The 23861-nt window shown below is 44.9% G+C and overlaps 1 protein-coding gene across 3 annotated transcripts in view; it reads right to left on the bottom strand.

Moving 5' to 3' along the window:
• The window catches only part of YJEFN3 (YjeF N-terminal domain containing 3), a 282286-nt gene that overhangs the window by 20477 nt on the left and 237948 nt on the right, over positions 1-23861 (bottom strand). For all 3 annotated transcript variants that reach the window (XM_063914572.1, XM_063914573.1, XM_063914571.1), the window contains exons 4-5: positions 7413-7526; positions 5607-5757 (exon numbers count right to left, since the gene is read on the bottom strand). In XM_063914572.1, coding sequence (XP_063770642.1) covers positions 5607-5757; positions 7413-7526 — 265 coding nt within the window. The remainder of the gene's footprint in view (positions 1-5606; positions 5758-7412; positions 7527-23861) is intronic.

The following is a 23861-nucleotide window of genomic DNA, read 5'->3' as shown; positions in this document are numbered from 1 at the left end:
AAAAGACTTGAGGGTGTAATTGCAGCCAAAAGTGCATCAACAAAGTATTGAGCAAAGGCTGTGAATACTTATGTACATGTGATTTCTTAGTTTTTTATTTTTAATTAATTTGCAAAAATCTCCCAAAAACTTTTTTCACATTGTCATTATGGGGTATTGTGTGCAGAATTTTGAGGGAAAAATTAATTTATTCCATTTTGGAATAAGGCTGTAACATAACAAAATGTGGAAAAAGTGAACCGTTGTGAATACTTTCTGGATGCACTGTAAATGAACCAAAATCAAGATAACTGTCATTTTTCAAATCTGTAATGACTGGCTGGTGCGTCATCACCTTGCGCTAATCACTGCTTTATCCCTTCTCAAGGTTAATACATCTGCCCCACTGGCCTCAGAGCTCTCTGTGCCCCCGCTGGATACAAGAAGATAGCCAAGGGAAGCTGATGCACATGTCTAGCTGCAGCATCTCCTCTCATGTCATGAGATATTGCGGATGTTAAGGGGTATATTTACTAAGGTGCAGGTTTTTTAGAAGTGGAGATGTTGCCCATAGCAACCAATTAGATTCTACGTATCATTTATCTAGCACCTTCTACAAGGTAATAGCTAAAATCTGATTGGTTACTACTATGTGCAACATCTCCACTTCTAAAAACATGCACTTTAGTAAATATACTCCTATGAGTACAGCCATCCAGTCTCCGCATCTATTACTCAGCCCCAGGCGGTGGGTACAGTCAGGGCCGGTTCTGCGGCTTTGCGCGCCCCGGGCGGCAATGGGGGTGTGTGGCTTCATGCAGAGGGCGTGGTCATTTACGCCCCCTGTACAGACTGAAATGTGCCCCCCCGCTGCCGCTGGCCGCCCTTTGTGGAGAGGTCCTTTAATGGCGGTGCGCGATGACGTCATCGCGCACCGCACAGCGAAGGTCCTCTCCACAAAGGGAAACCAGACGCGTAGCGTCTAGTTCCCTTCGTGGAGAGGACCTTTGCTGTGCGGTGCGCGATGACGTCATCGCGCACCGCTCAGTAAAGGACCTCTCCACGAAGGGAAACTCTAGTTTCCCTTCACAGTGGCCAGCGGCAGCGGGGGGCAGCGGGGGGCACAGCAGCAGCGGAAGGCGGCGCCCCGGGCAAAAGTCCTGCTTGCCCGTGGCAAGATCCGCTACTGGGTACAGTTATGGGTTAGGCACACTGTGATTACCCCTGGGAAGGAGAGTCTTCATTTTGAGGCTGCATGTGCGGGAGGAAAAGAAAGGGAGGAGGACAGTCTACAGCCCCATTTTGTGCGTGCATGGAGGTGGGGAAGGGGGGGGGCAATAGATTGCAAAAATGTATCCATGTGCAAAGTACCAAGAGATCACACTCATTGATTCCAAATAGATATATCACACTTTAAAATACATTTATCAGTGCATACTGCTTTGCATATCTACAGATCATAATTGAGATCACAGATGAGCTGTAGGAATGGGCAATGTCTTATGTCTAATTCTTGGATTATAATAGAAAAGGCAGAGTCTTCTCCAACTGGAATCCATCTTTAAAGGATTCCAGTTGAAGAAGCGCGTTGGTGAAATGCATAGGGTGAAGGTGCTTTGTTATGCCACCACTGTAGGTGCTACTATTGTAAGCCTGCAACCTCTCGTAGGGTGAAGACAGTAAGCTGGTGGCATCTGTCCAAAGTAAGGTAAAAAAAATGCTGCATCTCTAAAAGGTTATGTAAGCACTTTTTCACTGTAAATATTTTTATTCTAATAAATGAACAGTACCTAATGAGCGGCCACTGGCTTTCTTTCTTGTGTGCTTTGTTGGTATGAGTGTTTATTTCCAATACCCAAGAGCAACAGTCATTCACTGTATGAGGACAATCTCAGTGACCTTTAAAGAAGAATTCCATTTGGAGAAGACTCTGGCTTTTGTATTATAATTTAAAAACTGGACATTACAACATTGACTTTTTCTACAGCTCATCTGTGATCTCAGTTGTGATATTTAGATATGCACAACAGTATATGGATTCAGCATGGGATCCCGGTGGCTGGGGTCCTGGCGGTCAGGAGAACGATGCCGGAATCCCAGCAGAGCACGCAGCGAGTCCCATTGCGGGCTCGCTGCGTTCGTCACACTGCTACAGTATTCTATCCCCCCTCCGGTGGTGGCATGGACCACCACCCGAGGGGGAATACTGGTAGTGTGTCACGATTCCACACGCCGGCATGCCACTCGCTGTCAGGATTCCGGCATCAGTATCCTTACCGCCGGGATCCTGACAGCCGGGAAATTAAACACATCCCTTATATATCTGTTTGGAATTGATAAGAGCGCCCTCTCAGTATTTGTATTGTCTAGATTTCACTAACAGGAGATCTACTGGGAGGAGTGGCGCATCCCTCTCCAGTAAATAAAAATGGGTAACAGGGGCTCATAAACTATTATGCACTGACAGAATCTTAGTATATTGGACATATTAGCTGCCCCCATAACTTTTGCAGATGAAAATAAAGTAAACCCTGTAGATATCAGAGAGAGATGCTGCGGAACCTCCTTCCTACGCCTTGGATGGAGAAAAAATAGCCGGAGATAAAGTACCAACCAATCAGTGCCTGAAGGGTCTATTTACTAAGCCTTAGATGGAGATAAAGTCAATGGAGATAAAGTAACAGCCAATCCGCTCATGTCACAGGCTGGGTTTGAAAAATGACAGTTAGGAGCCAATTGGCTGGTACTTTATCTTCATCTAGGGTTTGACTGGCCCAAAGGGGTACAGGGGAAATCACCGGTGGGCCCTACTGCCTGGGGGCCCACCCTGTCCTCTAGGGATCAGGTTCCAGACTGTTGTTACTAATCTAGTACATTATCATGCATGCACTACAGTATTTACTGTATATATTTATATAGGGGACCAACCCATGCAAAATGGTTAGGCAAACCAATGTGGCGGCTGGGCACACCTCCTCTAGATACTGTCCACACCGCCAAACATGGGCCTCTACCATTTTATTCCCCCGGTGGGCCCTACATGCCCCAGTCCGACACTGTCTCCATCCACTTTATCTCTATACAGGACTTATTAAAGAGACCCCTATAAGTCTTATCCTATATGAAAGCCTGCCTCTGTAAGCATAATGGGGGTCGTTCCCAGTTGATCGTTAGCTGCCGTTGTTCGCTGCGTAACGATCAGTGGAAAAAACGGCTAATCTGTGCATGCGCACGTACGGGTACAAAGTCCATTGTGGTTTTGCACTGGTTCTAGCGACGATGCCAATCGCACAGCCAGGCATAAGGAGATTGACATGAAGTGGGCGTTTCTGGGTGTCAACTGATCGTTTTCAGGGAGTGCTTAGAGAAACGCAGGCGTGGCAGAAAAAATGCAGGTGTGGCTGGGCGTTCGCTGGGCGGGTGTGTGACGTCAAAAGCCGTCCCTCCATCGTTAGACACATGAAGAGTAACTACAGGGCTGGTCTTGTTTTGCACAAAACGAATTTGCAGGCGCTCTGCTGCACAAGCGTTCACACTTCTGCAAAGCGAAAATACACTCCCCAGTGGGCGGCAACAATGCGATTGCACGGCTGCTAAAAACTGCTAGCAAGCGATCAACTCGGATTGACCCCCAATATGTGTATGTGTGCGTATAAAGGGCATACTTCAGCTAGAACTGTAGTTTTGCTCAAAATCACAAAACTACAACTCCATTCTCAAGCATGTGGGGGGGGGGGGGGCATCCCACATGTCTGGACCTCCCCCCCACACACACACTGAAATGCGGGTGCATCACTAAACAGCACTGCGCTCGCATCTTAAGGGTTTCCCCCTGCAAAGCAGTCACCTGGACGCCATATTTTTTTTTGGGTTGCAGAGGCTGTGTGTGATGTCATGCAGCCGCCACGGCCAGCCCCACAAACGGTCTGGACACGCCTTCATTGTCCAGGCCACATCCCCCCAAAGCCGCGTTGCCGTCTGCAAAACGCTGCAACGCTGCCCCGTCGGCTCTTAAACTACCTTGCGCGTGCGCGTATGGGCGTGCACCATGCGCTGAAGTGCGGAAATCGCCAAATAGCGATTTCCGCACTTCAGTGTACACTGCTGAATTGGGCCAAAGTGTGGCTGTGCACAAATTGCATACACAGCATTTTCTAAACCAATAATAATGGATTGGCCTGGAATACTGTGAATTAACAGCATGCAGTGAAGATCGTGGTGAGAGGCAGGAGCCGGGTCATACAAAGTGTAACGCTTCAGTTATCAGGCAGTCTGTGTGGGCCGAATGCTTTTAATCAAATTGTATCAAAACAACCCTCAACACAGTTTCTGCAATGCCATTAGCGATATTTCAGAGACCATACTGTAGAGTATATGCTTATACAGTATGCCTAGAAAAAAGCTGTATCAGCAATTATCTATTGCAGTGTGCGCAATAGATACTCTTCTTTGTAATGGCTTCTGGCATTTTAATTCCACGTGATACTCTCAGCAGAAAACATAGTTTAGCCACAGATACATGAGCGTGAGCCTGTGAAAGTATCCGTGCAGTATTAGGAATAGATGCCTTGGTGCCTGATTCAAAGATGGACAAAGTGTCAATGACAGACGCAAGCAGCCAATGTTGTAAGTCACGCTCACGCCAATGGTTACCACTCTGAGATGCAGAATATATTTGGTTGCAGAGAGATTCAGTTTCAGTGGGTGTTTCTCAGAGGTAAGAGGGTGGTGGAAATATTGATAAATATGAGAAGATAAGTCACTTTTGGATGTTTGAAGTTCTGCAATTTGTATTCAATGTACATGTACACCTGAAGTGATTATTATTTACATACAACTGAAGGATTAAATATATTTTTATATTTTAGTATACTGGGGCTGATTGTGATATGGACGGATCTTTGTACATTTTAGCACATCTCTGATTCTGAGTCAAATATAAATAGGAGTTTTGGGGTGGAAACTTCTGTCTTGTAGGAGTGCCATGTGCATCTAGCTAGAGGTCGAAGTTACAGTATTCATGTGCGAGCCATGCATATGGAGGGAAGCCTGCTTCAGACAGATCTCTTACTCCTAGCATTGAACTGGTGTAATGCCAATATTAATGAAGGTTGCGGCCAGAGGCGGCTCCAGAGGTGGGGCTACAGCTCAGTCCAAGGTTCAAATAGGGGAGCTACACCAACTGTCACCCCAATCGCCGCCAAATATTGCAGGTCCTAGACTCACTGGCAGTTGGTGTGGCTCCCCCATTTGAATTTTGGACTATGCTGCAACCCCTCTTCTGGAATGGACAAAAAAGCAGAAGGCCGAGTGGCTTCCCACTTCTAGCCACATGGACCCTGGCATTAGCCCTATAGTAGTAAAACAGGCTTCTGTGGCATCTTGCAAAAAAAAAAAACACATTGCGTCCAACTCAGAATCAGCTCCATTCTATACAATTGCACATACCAAAAACAGAATGTGGCGCAGCCTGTACCAAAAAAAAGAGTACGTTCTGATCTTAGAAACTTTTGAGAATGACCTTGTGATCGCTCCCAATATACATATATATCCTATTAGGATACATCAAGGTACACAAAACCTATACACATTGATTTGCAAAATAAAGCATTTTCTTAGTTAGGCACCTGATGGAATGTCCAGACTGATAATGGGTATTTTTATCAGCTTCAGAGTTCCCAAAATACTCGTCCATGGTTCTTTCACTTCTCCGGTTTCTGCCTCAACACCCAACACTGCATCCACCACTAAATTATATGCATCATTAATTAACTGCACCTGTAGGACACAAGAAGAATGTAAACATTCTCACTGTTAGGTCTGACAGGAGAGGCAGAAATTCAGGAAGGGAGTTTATTCAAAAGGAAGAAGGCTTCAAGAACAAGGGGCACACTGACATTGAGTGAAGATACTGAAAGGTAGTAAGGAAAAACATGGAATATTCTCTCAGCAGTTGTGGTGGCAGCTCATACCAGTGGAGTTTTAAAAACAAAGTGGGCTCCATGTGCAAAAGTCTCTCCCATACTGCGAACACCCCTCCACCAGGCAGTTGGCCCCCATACCAGCTTCTGGCAACTCCAATTTTCCGGAGATATATTTGGAAAGATTGCACCGCCGGGGGAGGCACAGTGTAAGTCTGTTCTGGGTGTAGGGTGTGGTTCACAGGGTCGACCACACTTAGGTCAACAGTGTCTATGTCAACCACTATTGGTCAACAGTAACAAAATCGACAACTAAAATAGGTCAACACAAGCATTAGGTCAACATGACAAAATGTCGACATGAGGGTTTAAAAAAAAAAAAAACATTGGTGTCATTTCTTCGTAGAGTGACCGGGAACCCCAATTAGTGCACCGTGTCGCTTCACTCGCCATGCTTCTGGGAAGGTTACCATTCCCAATTGTAGTCCACGTGGATCGTAAAGTATGAAAAAGTAAAAAAAAAATAAGAAAAAAAAATTGTGAAAAACGCATGTTGACCTTTTGTCATGTCAACCTAGAACATGTCGACCTAGTAACCATTTCGACCTAGAAACCATGTTGACCTACTGCATGTCGACCAAAAGTGGTCAACCTAATGCATGTCGACCTAAGTGTGGTCGACCTAGAGACCGAATACTGTAGGGTGTGTGGTGACCATGTGCACTGCACACCTTACAGGCATTATATATACGCCACCGAGTCATACAGAAAATAATAAATGGGAAAAACAAATTATCGTTGCTAAGGTACCATTGCTAGATAGAAAATATTAAAATAAAAACACTTGCACCCAAACAATATAAATCTTAGAAATAAATCCATGCTAAAGGACAAACTAGGTGGGTCTGTGGGTTCTTTTCTGCCATCATATTCTAAAATTGTAGGTACAGAAGTCCACCGGGACATTTTTTTACAGATAAAGCCTGCAATTGGAAGAGTTGGATTCTTGTCAGTGTGCAAATAGTACATTAATCAGTGTGCATATAGTGTATGCGATCAATCATACTCAACTAATACTAGAAGTCATCCAGCAGAATACCTCATGAGGCTAATACTAGAAGTCATCCAGCAGATTACCTCATGTGGCTTATACTAGAAGTCATCCAGCAGATTACCTCATGAGGCTAATACTAGAAGTCATCCAGCAGATTACCTCATGAGGCTAATACTAGAAGTCATCCAGCAGATTACCTCATGAGGCTGTAAAAAGGAAACAGCTGGTTTTATTCTGACTTTGCATTCCTTCCCACAATGACTGTAAACATGAATGGGTGCCAGTGTAGCATGACGCCTGATTGTGCTAGTGTCCCGGTACATATGTGATCAGCCTACCATGCCACTGGTTAACCACTTGTCCTGACTTTACTATGAAACTTGAAAATGTGCTGAAAAAATTGGTTACCCTTAGAAAGGTAATTCATTCCACTGTTATTAATTCATTCCACTGCTTACTTCTGTTGGCAGGTAGGAGAGAAAAGGAATATCCATCTTCTCACACTGAATTGTTAAGTCCTTGTAAAGATTGTCTAATGATCTTTTAGGGTAGAATATTGTAGGTTCATAATCCTAGAATACAATAAGGGTAGATTATTAATTTTACACAGTGATGACATATTAAATGTAATTTATTTACCACAAAAAAACAAATCTAGATAGATAGATAGATAGATAGATAGATAGATAGATAGATAGATAGATAGATAGATAGATAGATAGATAAAATGAATCAAAGTCCTGCACTCTCATGCTATCTTCAAACAACAACGGGGTGCACAACAACTAATATTTACCAGCAATACTTAGAGTATAGGAAGAAGGCACGCACCAAAGAAGCTGCATTTTCAAACTATTTAATGGCTAACTTGAAGCCTATGTAACATTTTGGTCTGTCGGACCTTTATCAAACTTACAACCAATTATATATCCACAGAGATCCAACATACTGTAGGTCCAAACTAGTTATAACTTACTTTTGCCCAGGTGGCTCTTTAATACCCATAGCACTAAGGCAAAGCACCAATATCCCTTGCATGCGTCTCAGCCTGAAACACAGTTGGAAGTGCGAACGGAAGTACACATCAACCAATGGCAGCATGTGCACAGTGCAACACCATTGAACACACACATAGAAAGCATCACTATAGAGACAGCCAATAGCAGTGTATTGAAACACCATAGCACTGTCCACGTGTTCCACAGCGGAATGTATATGCAGCAACCAGGGTACTGAAATGGTCATACTAATATTCTAAAAGACCGCAAATCTAACATACGAAATATACCAAAATTTCATATGCTAAAATTTCTCCTTGGTATCGACCTTTCTTATTCTCTTAGGGAAAGATAAATAAATTGGTATACAGAACTTCACCATCTATTTCACAGCATAATTATATATAAAATGTTAGTTTTTAATACTTTGTTGAAAATTCTTTGCAGACAATGACTGTCTGAAGTCTAGAACCTATGGACATCACCAAATTCTGGGTTTCCTCCCTTGTTATGCGTTGCCAGACTTTACTGTAGCTGCCATCTGTTTTTTGATGGCAGCGCAGGAATGACAACAGGGGAGGCGGATTCAATGAGAGAACTTTTGAAACATAAAGGTAAGCAGAGCCGGCCCTAACCAATATGATGCCCTAGGCAAGATTTTGGCTGGTGCCCCCTAGCACCACCGCTGGTTCCGCCTCTGACCTTGCACCTCTTTCCCAGCAACATCACCCTTCACCCATAGCAGTCCTTATTTTGGTGTTTGTACCCCCTATATTTTAAATAGGAACAGTTCGCACATTTGGAGCATAGCCCAATAAGGGGTGTGTTTTTGCTGGCAAGGGTCATGGCCACACAATAGTAACCCCAATTCCAATTACACCACACAGTACTGCAACTTTATTCACATTTGATCATGCAATAGTGTCCATAATTAATTTTACATCCCACAGTAGTAGTATCACTTTACCTTTTAAACATTACTCCTAACAGTAGAGCCCCTTATTCACATGACATCACACTGAATTGCTCCTTATTCACATTACACCACACCCTATTGCTCTTTATTCACATTAGACGACACAGTAGTGCCCTTTCTAAACGCAACGCCACATAGTAGAGCACCTTATACACATAATTCCACACAGTAATGCCCCTTACACATGAGACACATTATTAATGTCATTATAAACATAATGTGCCTTACACATTATGACAACCTTTATTAATGCCCTTTTGCACATAATGTCCCTTACACATATGCCGCACATTATTAATGCCCTCATACACATAATGACACACATAGTGCCCCTTTACACATATGTTGCACATTATTAATGCATTTTTACATGACACACATAATGCTCCTTACACATATTATGAACACTACTGCACAACCAACCCACTCACATGCACACAGCACTCACACTGCCACTAACACTGTGACCTCTGCCCCTGCTTGAATACAGATGTGTCCTCATAAATCTTGCCTCAATGCTAATGTCGGGCACCTTTTTTTATGAAAATGCATCTTATTTGAATTGCTATGTGGCTAGGATGCACAAGCAGCTTCTGCTGATTAAAATGATATGCAGCATGCCTATATACTGTGTGAGATTGTGGCTGTATCTGCATATGAAATGCTACACACAGAATATAGGCATGCCGCATATCATTTTAATCAGCAGAAGCTGCTGATGCTCCTAGGCATATCAAATGCCCTAGGCAATTGCCTAGTTTGCCTATGCCTATGGCCGGCTCTGAAGGTAAGTGTTCAAATATGAATGTTTAGGTGCAGTCACAGAGTATGAGACCCACTGCTGCTGCAAAATGTGTGTGGGAGAACCCCCAGTGAACACCGGTGAGCGCGCCGGTACTCAGTGCTGAAATCTGCTGAAATAAGAAAAGACATCGGGAAGCAGCACCAGACAATCAGTGAGTCCCCTGATACCGAAGCATTGCAGGGGTTTAGCTCCCGCGCTGTCAGCCCGATGTGAGGGAGGAAACAGTGTACCTGTACTGGTTAAGTGAAATGTGTAAGGAGGGAGTCAGCAGACGGTCATCTGCGGAAAAACGGAGAGCAGGGTGGCCGCTTGTGCAGAGCGGGACCCCACACATTCCGAGGTGTATGCTTCACCAGAGGCTTCATCAGTCGGAGTTCTTCTTGCTTGTGTCTTCTGTCATATCATCAATTAACACTAGTGACCCAGTGTCATTGGAAGTCATGCATGTCCATGCCGTCACATTGCCTCCATTGTGTTTTCCAGATGGTGTGGTATCATACTTCGCTACCCACCCGTCCGGGAGGGTCCCGAAAATTGTGTGCCCCTCCCGGCCCCCTGGAAAGGTAGGAAAGTCTCCCGCAGCACCACAGCTAAGGTTCCTGCTAGCTGTCTGATGGATATTTTTTTCGTTTTGCAGCCTAAGGATGACCTGTTTCACTTGCATTGGCAGCTCAGTTGACCGTATGTTGTAGGTTTTACAGCAACAGCTTCCAAATGCAAATACCACACTTAGAATCAAGTCCAGATCATTTTCCTGCTTAATTGATGAAGAAATAACAAAGAAATAGGTCAGACCTGTCCAGGACACAGCTTTTGTGTAAATTTTCCAATTACCCTTGGTCCATTGACAAGAGGGGGCTGGAAGAATGAGTCTCCTTAGTTGCACAGCCTTTGTTGTAAGAATTTTGACCCTCTCACTCCATCACTGGGGTCAAAAAAAAAAATGTTTTAGCAGTCTTGTTATGAATTCAGGACGGAATCAGGTGGTTTTGTATGAATTAAGTCTGTATACAGGTATTTTCTGTGAATTTAATTTCCAGCATGTTCCAGGTAAGCTTGTGATGTTAGTGTGAATTCAGGTGTGTGTGGTGTGGATTCAGTGTGGATCTGGCAAGATCCGGATGAGCTTGTTTGAACTTAGGGGGTCATTCAGAGTTGATCATAGCTGTGCTAAATTTAGCACAGCTACGATCATCTCCCCTGACCTGCGGGGCGGGATAGCCCTGTGCTAGGCGTCCCCCCGCATGCCACCATAGCACTGTCCACGTGTTCCACAGCGGAATGTATGTGTAGCAACCAGGGTACTGAAATGGTCATACTAATATTCTAAAAGACCGCAAATCTAACATACGAAATATACCAAAATTTCATATGCTAAAATTTCACCTTGGTGTCGACCTTTCTTATTCTCTTAGGGAAAGATAAATAAATTGTTATACAGGACTTCACACAGCTTTAGCACAGCTACGATCATCTCCCCTGACATGCGGAGGGACGCCCAGCACAGGGCAATCCCGCCCCGCATGTCAGTCCGCACCCCCCCTCCAGCGCAAATACAAAAGCATCGCACAGCGGCGATGCTTTTGTATTTCAGGAGTAACTCCCGGAAAGCGCAGTTCCAGCGGCTGGCCGGGAGTTGTTTATCGTTGCCGCTGGCCGCAGCAGCTGCGTGAGACGTAACGCAGCCGCCACGGACCGCTCCCCCCAACAGTCCGACCACGCCTGCATTGGCTGGGCCGCGCCTCCTAAATGGCGGCTTAACGCCGCTGTTCAGCGCCCTCCCGCCCAGAGACCGCCTCTGTCTCATAGGCGATCGTTAGGCAGCAATGACTACCATGCGCTGGCGCACTGCGGCGCCGGCACATGCGCGTTTCTGACCTGATCGCTGTGCTGCGACAAACTGCAGCGAGCAATCGTTTCAGAATGACCCCCTTAGTGTGGTTCTGCATATGTTTGTGCAAGTTTAGTGTAGACCAGTGTTTCCCAACCTCGGTCCTCAAGGCACACTAACAGTCCTGGTTTTAGTGTTATCCAGGCTTGAACACAGGTGACTTAATTAGTACCTCCATCTGTACTGAAGCCTGGAAATCACTAAAACCTGCACTGTTGGTGTGCCTTGAGGACTGCGGTTGGGAATGCCTGGTGTAGACCATGGTGGTTTTATGCAATTTTGGTGTGGTTCCTACAAGATCCGGGATTGCAAATCCACATGATCTGCAGGTGTTTGTGTTAATTTAATGTGGATCAGAGTGAGATTATATGAATATAATGTGGATGAGTTTATGTATGTGAATATAGTGTGTATATGGGCAATATCGGGGTACATTTGTGTACATTTTGTGTAGAATCGCGTTAAGATGTGTGAATGTAGTGTGGGTCAGGCATACTTAATATGGAACTGACTTTTTGGGCGGAATTAAATGGATTATAGCACCCAATCTCCCATCTAAAGTGACGGAAGATTGCGGGGACAATATTCAGTTCACTCCCGTTATTGCTCTGACCTAACTGCTGGGCGCCCAGACGGGTCGCTTTTCACACATTTCAACTCACCACCCTGAGGGGGTGCGAGCTGAAATGCAGACACCGCAGCCATCGCGTCCGAACGGAGCTACAATTGAATAGCTCTGCTTGGACGCCATCTAGTGGCTGCTGGCGGCAAAATGTTGAATCTCACCCTTTTATGTATATTAAGTAGAGATCCAACTTTTTGTTTATACTGTATTTAGTATGGACGCGGCTTTTATCAGCTTTCCTACGTGAAGCCCTACATTTCACAGCAGATCTTCATGCATCACTAAAAGGGACGGGCTTTTCAACCTGATCAGGCAATAAGATCTTTTCCCTGTTAATGGGGTAATTGTGTTGCATAAGCAACGGGGTTAGACGAAACGTTGATAAATATGTTGAGATTGAGTCCTTTGAATAATAGCTCCTGCAGTTAAGATATGTTTTAATTTAAATAAACAATATTTCTACTATGCTTATACTTTAATTATAGATATGTTTCCCTATTTTTGAAAAAGTGGTTTCAGTAATACAAAATAGTTGATTCAAATGATACATATAAAAAAAAGCATTTAAAATTGAAATATGTAATACTCCCTTTATTTCTCAGTTATATCAACCTTGTATCTTGTAACATCTGAACATTCCTAGCACCAATGAAACGTGCAGAGAATAAGATAATGCCATTTAATCACTATAAGAGAAAGGTTACATATGTATCAGGACACTCATTTCATCAGTTAGCAGTAGAACCGGGTTCACTATGGTATGCCGGCGGTCGGGCTCCCGGCGACCAGCATACCGGCGCCGGGAGCCCGACCGCCGGCTTACCGACAGTGTGGGGAGCGCAAATGAGCCCCTTGCAGGCTCGCTGCGCTCGCCACGCTACGGGCATGGTGGCGCGCTATTTTATTCTACCTCCAGGGGGGGCGTAGACCCCCACGAGGGAGAATAAGTGTCGGTATGCCGGCTGTCGGGATCCCGGCGCCGGTATACTGTGCGCCGGGATCCCGTCAGTCGGCATACTGAAGACCACCCTTAGCACCAGTAGAGGGCAGCAATTAAGGGTTTCAGAAAGTAAAGCTTTACATATCACTGGGCTACAGTTATTGATTCAATTAATGCACTAGCAATTGGTTTAAAAAATTGCTTCAGGGTGTTTCAGAAATGTAGAATTTGTGATCGATATCAGTAACAGAATTTAAACTAATCACAGTTTTGCCCACAATTTATGGTCATTTATCATACATTTAAGAGCAAGTAAAACCTTCACATATATCATGGCCTGCATATTACTAAGCAGAATAATAAACCAGATAGTTACTCATGCATATTGTTATCTGTTCATAGGAAAGAGCTACCATTTACATACTGGAGTAATCAGAAGTAGGCTCAGGGCCGGTGCAAGGTCTTGCGGCACCCTAGGCAAATCTTTAGCCTAGCGCCCCCTAACCTGCAAATCCCCCACCACCACCACAACTTCACAGACGGGAGATGCAGGTGCCCACTAGTTGGGCTGGGGTGAATTGCATCATTATACATATACAGAGAAATGGGACAACTCTCAAGGACTTTTAAAGTTTTTGTGACTTTTTTCACATTATACTGTACTTTCACTTTAAAAGTCCTTCAGTGCAATCTATTCTTTATCTACTCTATAATACTGTATATGGGATCTGGGGAGGGGGGGGGATATTCAGTTGGTGTTGGGTACAGGATGCACTGGCCAGAATATCCCGCAGCATCCGGACCACCATAATTCCAAAATTTGAATGAAATTAATTAACCTTACCCTAGCCCTCCCTCCCCCCAGCCTAACCCTAACCGTCATACTAACATTCAGGATGCTGGCTGTCGGGTTTCTGAATGCAACATCCCATCCGCCGGGATGCCACCTACATCCCTTTAATTGTATGTGTATACATACATATATACACACAGAAATACATATATTTCTATGCTCCTTATTGTGTTTCATCCCTCCCATCTGTAAGTTCATTACTAGCCTGCATACAGAAACATGCTTCATTTAGTTTTTCACTAGATGAATTCAGTGGTGCCCTCCAGTGGCTGGCGCCCCTAGGCAGCCGCCTAAAGCTGCCTAATGGTAGAGCCGGCCCTGAGTAGGCTTGGACTGGCCCACAGAGGTACAGGGGAAACCACCGGTGGGCCCTACTGCCTGGGGGCCCACCTCCTGCTCTAAGGATCAGGTTCCAGACTGTGCACTTGATTTATACATTATACATATGTTACATTATACTGGACTATGGTGTATTTTCTACAGTTCATTGCTGTTATTAATCTTTTATTAATCTGATACATTATCACGCATGCAGCAGCTGAATTAACTGTATATATTTATGAAGGGGCCCAGATGTTGCACTTTCTAATGGTTAGTCAAACCAATGAGGTGGCAGATCACACCCCCTCTGCAGACTGGCCACACCCCTAACATAGGCCCCTACCACTGCATTTCCCCCCAGTGGGCCCTACATGCCCCAGTCCGACACTGATCAGACGTCATAGCCTGATTTAGAGATGGACGCTATAGCACAGCTGCTGCCTCTTTGTATGCAGCACCTGTGCTAAAATATGCTAATGCCGAAGAAGGCATCTTGCTCAATAGAAGCCTCCTACTGGCTTCTCTGACCATCTGCTGGATCAGCAGACGTAGCATCGGACCCGCTGCTGAATCAGAAGACGTAGCATCGGACCCGCTGCTGCATCAGAAGACGTAGCATCAGATCCGCTGCTGCATCAGAAAACTTAGCATTGGATCCCTCAGCAAGAACATCACCCATCTGATTAACCCTTCGGTTAATCAGGATGTCTGGTGAATCACGCTGCTGGAGCCAGTGAAGGAGTGGATACTGTTGACTTCCCCTAAAAGATAAGTAAAAAAAAAAAAAATAAGCAAGCTGCTATCCTTCTTTATAGTGATTTAAGGATCCGTACATGGGAGATTGTGTCAATGTTATCTCCTTTATAAGGATCATTGAAAACCTATACATGTTTGATATGTAAGCTAGCACACAGGAGAGTGAATAGCTTAATTTCCAACAATTCTAGATCTAAACCAGCACATTTTCTGATGTGACCGAGCATTTTTATTTCTAATAAGATCAATGTGACAGAGCAGGGTCATATATATATTTATACCCCATTGTTCCAATTTCTTATATGGGACCTGATTCAGAGCCACACCCAATCTGCATGCAATGCTGATGTTCATGTAGGTATGCAATCATATGCAACAGCGCACGTGTGACAATGTCAGTAAACCCCTATGGTTCTTGCTGTATACGCACAAACGTGCTGTTGTGATGGGGACAGACAGTATGAAAAATGTGGTGGAAGAGTGACGGGTGTTCCTGAGCGTTGACTGGAAGGTGGTTAGTTGTGCGCGCAAAAATTGGGCCATTCATTGGGCATATTATAGGAGTGTTGCAGGCGTAGCAATGCAAGCAGCTACATTCCCAGGTGCTTAAGATTTTCACATAGCAGGTCGTAGTGGATGGAGAAACTGCACCCGTTGGTGTGACTAATGGTGAAGTACGCACTGAACGGTATTACAGCATGCATAGGCACTAAAAGTGGGTGTCACAGTCCTTGCACATTTGGCCATATGGATGTGCACAGGGAAAGGAGTTTGCAGGCCAACTCACAGACAGGTGACCTTACATACAGGTTGTATGTACATTGTATTCAATGTTTCAATTAAAATGTGTTCTTTTGTCAGTTGCAGAATTAAATAATTTTAAGCTACAGTGTTTTTGTTCTCTATAAAAGAAAAAATCTTATCTTCTCAGCTGCAATTCAGAACCACAGTAAATGTAATTGATACTAGCACTGATTGTTCACATGCATTTTACTGCTCACCAAATGCCCTAGAAATGCTGAAATGCCTTAAGTACTGTACATAGGGGATGAGGTCATGTGACCACCGCTCAGGATCCCGTGAGTCACCATGCCGACACCAGGATCCTGGGCGATCAAACGCTGACTAACAGGGGCTATTCCCACTCGTGGGTGTCCATGACACCCATAGAGTGGAAATAGAATCTGTGGCGAGCGCAGTGAGCCACCGCACCCGCTGTGTGGCAGGAGCAGCGAGCCTGCAAGGGGTTCTGTTGCACTTCGGCTTGAGACTAGTGGTCACTTGAGGACACTTTAGAACTCTTCTCTCCCAAGTCTTTGCTCTTCCTTTATCAATACTTGATTTTTTAATGATGATTTGTTACAAACTCTCATATTTGACTGTCCTGAAGGACATGTACTGTAATAATGTACAGAATTATGAATATCCTTATTCATACTGTATCCCTTCACCTTTATGCTGCCTCACATTTTATTTTATGTGTCCCTTTCCCCAAAGATCCTTTAAAAGTTTTAAAAAAATGTAAGAAAAAAAAGCATAAGAAAAACTGTCTTTGTCTAGATAAACTCCTCTCATGCAAACACCTGTATAAGCCAATAAATTAATTGAGAAACTTGCATTTTGCATACAGATGTGTTCTCATACATTAATACTACATTCAGACCGCAAATGCCGGATCCTACCCGGTAAGACAAACGTGTACTTACCGGGTGGGATCCGGCATTTGCGCTCCGCTGCTGGCTTTCCGACCCGGCAATATACCGGGTCGGTTGCCATAGCAGCGGAGGGAGCAGCAGCAGCAGGGGCGGGGGTGGAGGCGGCGCCGGGAGATGAGCTCATCTCCTGCGCCGCCTCTCCCTATGCTGTGAATGGGAACCGTGTCGCATCGACACGGCTCCCATTCACACCGCACCTGACCCGGTAATCAACCCGGGTAAAACCCTTCTTTTTTACCGGGTTGAATTACCGGGTCAGGCGACCCGCTAAATCGTGAAAGGACCTTTCACATCGCACACTGACCCGGTTCGACACGGCAATATGCCGTGTCGATACTGGGTTATTTGTGCGATGTGAAAGGGGTATTAGCCTCAATACAGAATGCGGCGCAAGGTGCATTGAGCATGTGAGCTACGCTGCATCTTACTCGCACTCCAGACACAGTGAAACTGCACTCAATCTGTACCAGACACCGGACTGCAGCTTTAACTGCACAGGAATTTGTTTTTGATATGTAACAAGTCGAAAACAAATCATAACGGAACGTGGTGTGAGCAAAAGCTGTGGATGCTGCATTTTAGCAATTTGTACACAGATTCAGGCGCATTCGCACACAGATGTACAACGGTTGCATATCAAATTTATCAGTGCAGTCTTGTGAAGCTGTTTGTTGCATTACATTGTGGAGATGGGCAGCACGAATGGTGTAATGGTTAGCATTACTGCCTCACAGCACTGAGGGCATGGGTTCAATCTCCAACTGTGTGGCATTTGTATATTCTCCCCATGCTTGTGTGGGTTTCCTCGGGTACTCCGGTTTCCCTCCACAATTCAAAATTATATGAGTACAATGGCAGGTTAAACAAAATTAACCCTGATGTAAATGTGTGTGCAAGTACATGTGGTAGGGAATGTAGATTGTAAGCTCCACTGGGGCAGGGACTGATGTGAATGGCCAAATATTCTCTGTAAAGTGCTGCTGAATATGTGTGCAGGGCCGTCTTAACAGCAGTGTAGGCCCCTGGGCATAGCAATGCACTGGGCCCCCTACCCATCCTCCGGCGGTAGAGGTGAGTGGGTGCTATCAGTAGCAGCTTTGATGTCCCATGGGTGGTAGGGGGTGTTCTATCTTCCGCTCAGCATGTAGGACCTAGAGCAGTAATTTCTGCTAATTACTCCTTTACTGCACAGATGGTGGGAGATGGGGCAGATGGGAGAACACTAAACTGTAGAAGGGGGTATTGGGCTGAATGAAGGGGCCCCAGTTCATGACTTCCAGGGTGGTAGGGGTTGTGCAATATGCAGGGGAGGGGTGGATAGTGGAGTGGGCTTAATATTCAGCATTTTTCCGGTTGTTTGACTGCAGATATCTCCAGGTCCTGGAAATAGATTTCTTAGCTTTGAATGGGTTAAAAAAAACTAAAGAGTCCCACCTTCAGCAGATACTGAGGACACTTTTCAGGAGGTACTGGGGACTTGGGGATCAGAGTTCAGGAGCCAGAGCCATCCACCAATGAATATATAAAACTGCATATTAGGCGTGTGGAGCTGGAGCAGGGACCAGCTACTTGAAGGCTTATATCTCCAGTTCTGGGCATAGTAGAGACAAGCTGCCAGTGCCCACCAAAAGGGGAGAGTCTCACATTTTGGAAAATACCCTCAACTCTAAGTAAGACAGATCCTGAGATATCTGGCTGGGAAGAGCAACTAATAGTCTTGGATGGGGATCAATGCTTTGAAGTCAAATATCACTGGTCCCCCAGGGCCGATTTTAAAAAATCTGGTATCCCTGGAAAGAGGGGACCCTCAGCTAACATTCTAGGGACTTTATACTCCTGGGGCCCTTGGGCAAGTGCCCATTGAGCCCATACAAAAAGACGGTCCTGAATGTGTGTGCTATATAGGTTAGATTTAGGCACCCCTGGGGAGGGTTATTATAGGCTGGAAGGGGAGGGTGTTAGGTTTAGGCTGAAGGGAGGTGGGGTTAGGCTTAGACACCTCCAGGGAGGGTTAGGGTTTTACTGCGGGAAGGGAGGGTTAGGGTTAGGGGGGTATTGGGGTAGGGTAAGTATGCTTGCCTACCCCCTGTCGGGATGAGTGTGGTCCTAGGGTTGACTGTAATTAGGTCAACAGTAATTAGGTCGACCACTATCACTTCTCCCTCCAGGGGGGTCGTGGACCCCCAAGAGGGAGAAAAGGTGTCGGTATGCTGGGTGTCAGGATTCCGCCGCTGGTATACTGTGCACCGGGATCCCAACAGCCGGCAAACTGAAGACCACCCGGCTGCATACAGCTACTCACAGATGGAAGATGACCATAAGAGTGCCCGTCTAATAAAAAACGAAGTGCAGAGCCATAAGAACTTTCCATCAATGTACATAGTAGAGGTCAGTCATGGTTGCCAATAGTTTAACATCTATCTTTCCACAATGATTGGTATATCTTTCATGCCTCCATAGTCCAACCACTGCCTGAGGGCCCCACCTCCTCCACTAAGGGTCAGATTTCTGACTGCACTATATTAAATTATACATTGTAACTCTACTAGATGGTCAGCTGTCTGATGGAGCAGGACCACCTATGAACATGAGTGCTTTGTTCACTTTTATAGAAATGACACTAAGATTCAGCCTCCTGCCAGTCACACTGGGTGGTCACAACACAGCCCTCTTTTTGGCTGTAGGTTTTAACATAATGAACACAGGGGGTCATTCCAAGTTGATCGCTCGCTAGCTAGTTTTAGCAGCCGTGCAAACGCTATGCCGCCGCCCACTGGGAGTGTATTTTAGCTTAGCAGAAGTGCGAACGGTTGTATCGCAGAGCGCCTGCAAAACATTTTTGTGTAGTTTCAGAGTAGCACAAAACCTATTCAGCGCTTGCGATCACTTCAGACTATTCATTTCCGGGTTTGACGTCACACACCCGCCCAGCGTTCGCCCAGCCACCCCTGCGTTTTTTCCTGGCACACCTGCGTTTTTCCGCACACTCCTTGAAAACGGTCAGTTGCCACCCAGAAACGCCCACTTCATGTCAATCACTCTGCGGCAAGCAGTACGACTGAAATGCATTGCTAGACCCTGTGCAAAATGACATTGTTCGTTGTGCCCGTACGTCGCGCATGCACAGAACTGCCGTTTTTTAGCCTGATCGCTGCGCTGCAAACAAATTCAGCTAGCGATCAACTCGGAATGACACCCACAGTTCTTACCAGTGAATGGAATGGCACTTTCACCACTTCATCCCAGTTGTAACAGCTTAGATTTTTTGTTACAATGGCGTGTATTTCACATTTACTAGATCTAATGCAGATCTCATTAAGTTTTAGACACTACCTTGTCAGTGATGGGGATCCCAATCACATGTACAGTGCATTAATATGGCATATAAAGACAGGATCACCATTATATGCTTAATAATTATACATATGTTACTTTATACTGTATTCCTAGTACTATGGTGTAATAACTACAGTTACACTATGGTGTAATAACTACAACAGTATTTACTAAATTTATTTATAAAGGGGCCCAGACCATGCACTCTCTAATGGTTAACAGAGACTCTATAATAGTGGCCACCTCCTTAAGCATGGGCACCTACCACTGCATTCCCCTGGGGGGGCATTCATACCCCAATCCGAAACTGGTGTAATGTGTGATATCTTCATTAATACCATGATGCTGATTGCTTGTTCAACTGAAATGATCGTAAAACTTATTAGATATAGAACAGCCAGTGAAACAGGATTGCAGTAATTCAGAAACTCATTGTAACCACATATTTTATTATGAGGATTATTGTGATCTTTTAATAATAAGGCACCACAACAAACCTGCAGCGCGGTACAAATGGAAAGTAAGATATACCAACAAGCAAAGTAATGGACATATAGGAAGCATAATATTGTGCATAAGACTTAATAATGGACTGCTTACAGTATATAACAGGTGTCATAATGAACATGCACGATGCACGAGGCAAAACATAAGTATGCAGAGGTGGACACGGTAGAAGAAAAGACAAGAGGAGGGAGGGCCCTGCTTGTGATAGTGTACAAACTAATGGAGAGGAAAGAGGAGGTGATGTAGAGTGAGAATGTTGGTGTATGGAGACTTGGCCACTGCAAGTGGAGTTGGTATACAGAATGGTAGGCTCTGATGAACATAGTAACATAGTTTCTAAGGTTAAAAAAAAAAAAAAAAAAGACCATTTGTCCATCCAGTTCAACCTGTTAGTGATCTCCTACACTGTAATATTTTTACAACTAATTTAACTCTTATAAATGTTTAGCCTTTATGTCTATTACTTATATATATATATATATTTATTATTTATTTATTTTATTTAAAATACTATAATGGATGATTTGCCCACCATAACCCTGTAAATCCTTATCTATTAGGAATTTGTCTAGCCCATGCTTAAAGGTAATGACCGAGTCCGCCATTACTACTCTCTCAGGCAGAGAATTCAAAACACGTATTGTCCTTACTGTGAAGTGACCGAACAGGTGGTTTGCTAAGGAGCTTTTTAAGAGGCTGGTGGAGAGTCTGATTAGACCCTCAATTGGGGTCGAGCAGCAGACATGAAATCTTGGAGGTGTAAATGTGGTTTCTATCAGTATTGAGTTGACCCACAAATCTTGGAGAGGGTGGAAGGGATTGTGGAATGAGATAAGGTTGGCGATGTAAGGACTAGGAGGAAAAGTAAAAGGCTTTAAATTTAAAAGCAAAGAGTTTTAGAGTTTTATTTGGATTTTATAGGGAGAGCTTGGCAGCAGTTTTATTTGGATTGTAAAGTTTGGCAGCAGTGATAGGCAGAAGCTGAGCAAAAAGGGAGAGGGTAAGGCGTATTGCTGCGACATGGAGGATGAAATGAAATGCTTAGAGGGAGGCCAGACAGGACAAGGTTGCAGTAGGAGGGAGATAATGACAGAGTGGATAAGAGTTTTGGTATACTCCTTTCACACATGCAGCTATATCCTGGGATTTTGCACATGAATGCACATCAACCCGGGATTTCTGCATGTGAGACAGGAAACAACCCAGGACTAGGGAAACTACTCCTGACCAGGGTTATGGAGCAGAGACCTGGGAATTTGCCGGCTTCCTAGACCCAGCACATTGGTCATCGGTGAGGAAGGGACTGATCCTGGCTATGTATAGAATATGGGAGGGGTTCAGTATGGTATGCCGGCGGTAGGGCTCCCGGCGACCAGCATACCGGCGCCGGGAGCCCGACCGCCGGCTTACCGACAGTGTGGCGAGCGCATATGAGCCCCTTGCGGGCTCGCTGCGCTCGCCACGCTGCGGGCATGGTGGCCCGCTACGCGCGCCACACTATTTTATTCTCCCTCCAGGGGGGGCGTGGTCCCCCACGAGGGAGAATAAGTGTCGGTATGCCGGTTGTTGGGATTCCGGCGCCAGTATACTGTGCGCCGGGATCCCGTCAGTCAGCATACTGAAGACCACCCATATGGGAGAGAGACTGGATGTGTGGAATGAAAGGAAGTCAGTTGAGGATGAGAGATCTTGTATAAATGCTGAAGATGGATGGTATTAGGACTATAACACTAATTACAACATCTACTCATTCATGGAGAAACATAGGGTCTGATTCAGAGCTGGACGCAGCCTTGTCAGTGTCTGCATCTTTGCTGGTTGCCTGTCTGCGACTTCATGCAAATGCCGCTACAAAGCCCCTCCCTGGAGTAGATCCATGTACCTGTACGTGCAAGAACTAAAACGCCCACTTTCAGCATTCATGGATTTAGATGCACCATCAAAACTTGCATCTTTCCCCTTCTAAATAGGGCCTCCTATGAGAACAAGTTGACAAATCTGCACGCAATCACTATCCATGACATGCCTGCGACGCTCCCATCGTCCGCTAAGCCACCTTCCTATCAGTGCCCAACACATTTTCAAACATTTCTGAGACTGCGCATCTCCTGTGCGCCTCAATCACAACTCTACTCTGTGAAAACACTATCTGGTCACATACGCATCACTGCTGCATCCAACTCAGGATAGGCCCCATAGCTGCAGACCATAGTCACTGCAGGTTACAGGTTTGAATTTGTGAAAAACAAATTGAAAAGTGCTCTTTGAAAAAAATAAATATAATCTAGAGTCTGTTTGGTATTTAAGTATATGAAAACATTATTTGAATGTTGCCTTCCCAAAGCCTGCAGCAGATGAATGAATTGAGCTTGGGTTAGAGACTTATTGGCATATTTATCAATATTATTTTTCTTAAAATAATGTGGAAAAAGGTACGAGGATAATGCCATAATATTCCAGACACAATGTTATTAGGCTGCCAAGACAATGTCTCCTGTGAGACAATACTTAAAAACCTTCTGTCAAATATTCAGCATTTCTCCAAAATAGAACTGATCTGGTAAATAATTTAGTAAAGCTAATCTGATTAATCAGTGTAGTGCTCTTAGCACATTGCTGCAGTCCTTGCACAAAACAAGATCACCCAGCTGGGATGCCAGTGAGCCTGCACCTGCTCCCTGAGGCCCCAGGTGTGTGTATGTCAGTCACACTGTGCCAGGCAAGGCTGCTGCCCATAATTCCCCACATTCATCAGGGGGAGTACAGGAATGGGTGGCAAGAGTATTAACCCTTTCTGTTTGTAAACTAAATAACTAAGAACCATGTCTATAAATGAAAGGAGTTTATATGACGAATAAGAGGGAATGCATTCAGCATCCCGGCTGCCGGCATGTCGGCAGTGATGTAACTGACGCCGGAAACCCGACACCATTCGGGAGACAGGTGCTGGATCACCGACAGCCAGAATGCTGAAGGTGAATAGCGGGGTTCAGGGTTAGGGTTTAGGGCCCAGGATGGGAGGTTGGGGGGGGGGGGGGGGGGGTATGTTAGGGTTAAGCACTTAAAAAAAAAAACACGTATGTAGCTGACAACTACTATTCTCACTAAAAATCTTTGAAGCCTCTCCAATCCTCTTCTTGGATCTCCCCTATTTCCCTTTCACATTCACTCAAGATCAGTCATT

The sequence above is a fragment of the Pseudophryne corroboree genome, chromosome 1 (genome assembly GCF_028390025.1).
Source record: "Pseudophryne corroboree isolate aPseCor3 chromosome 1, aPseCor3.hap2, whole genome shotgun sequence".
Taxonomy (NCBI): Eukaryota; Metazoa; Chordata; class Amphibia; order Anura; family Myobatrachidae; genus Pseudophryne; species Pseudophryne corroboree.
This window is presented reverse-complemented; position numbering and strand designations above follow the sequence as displayed.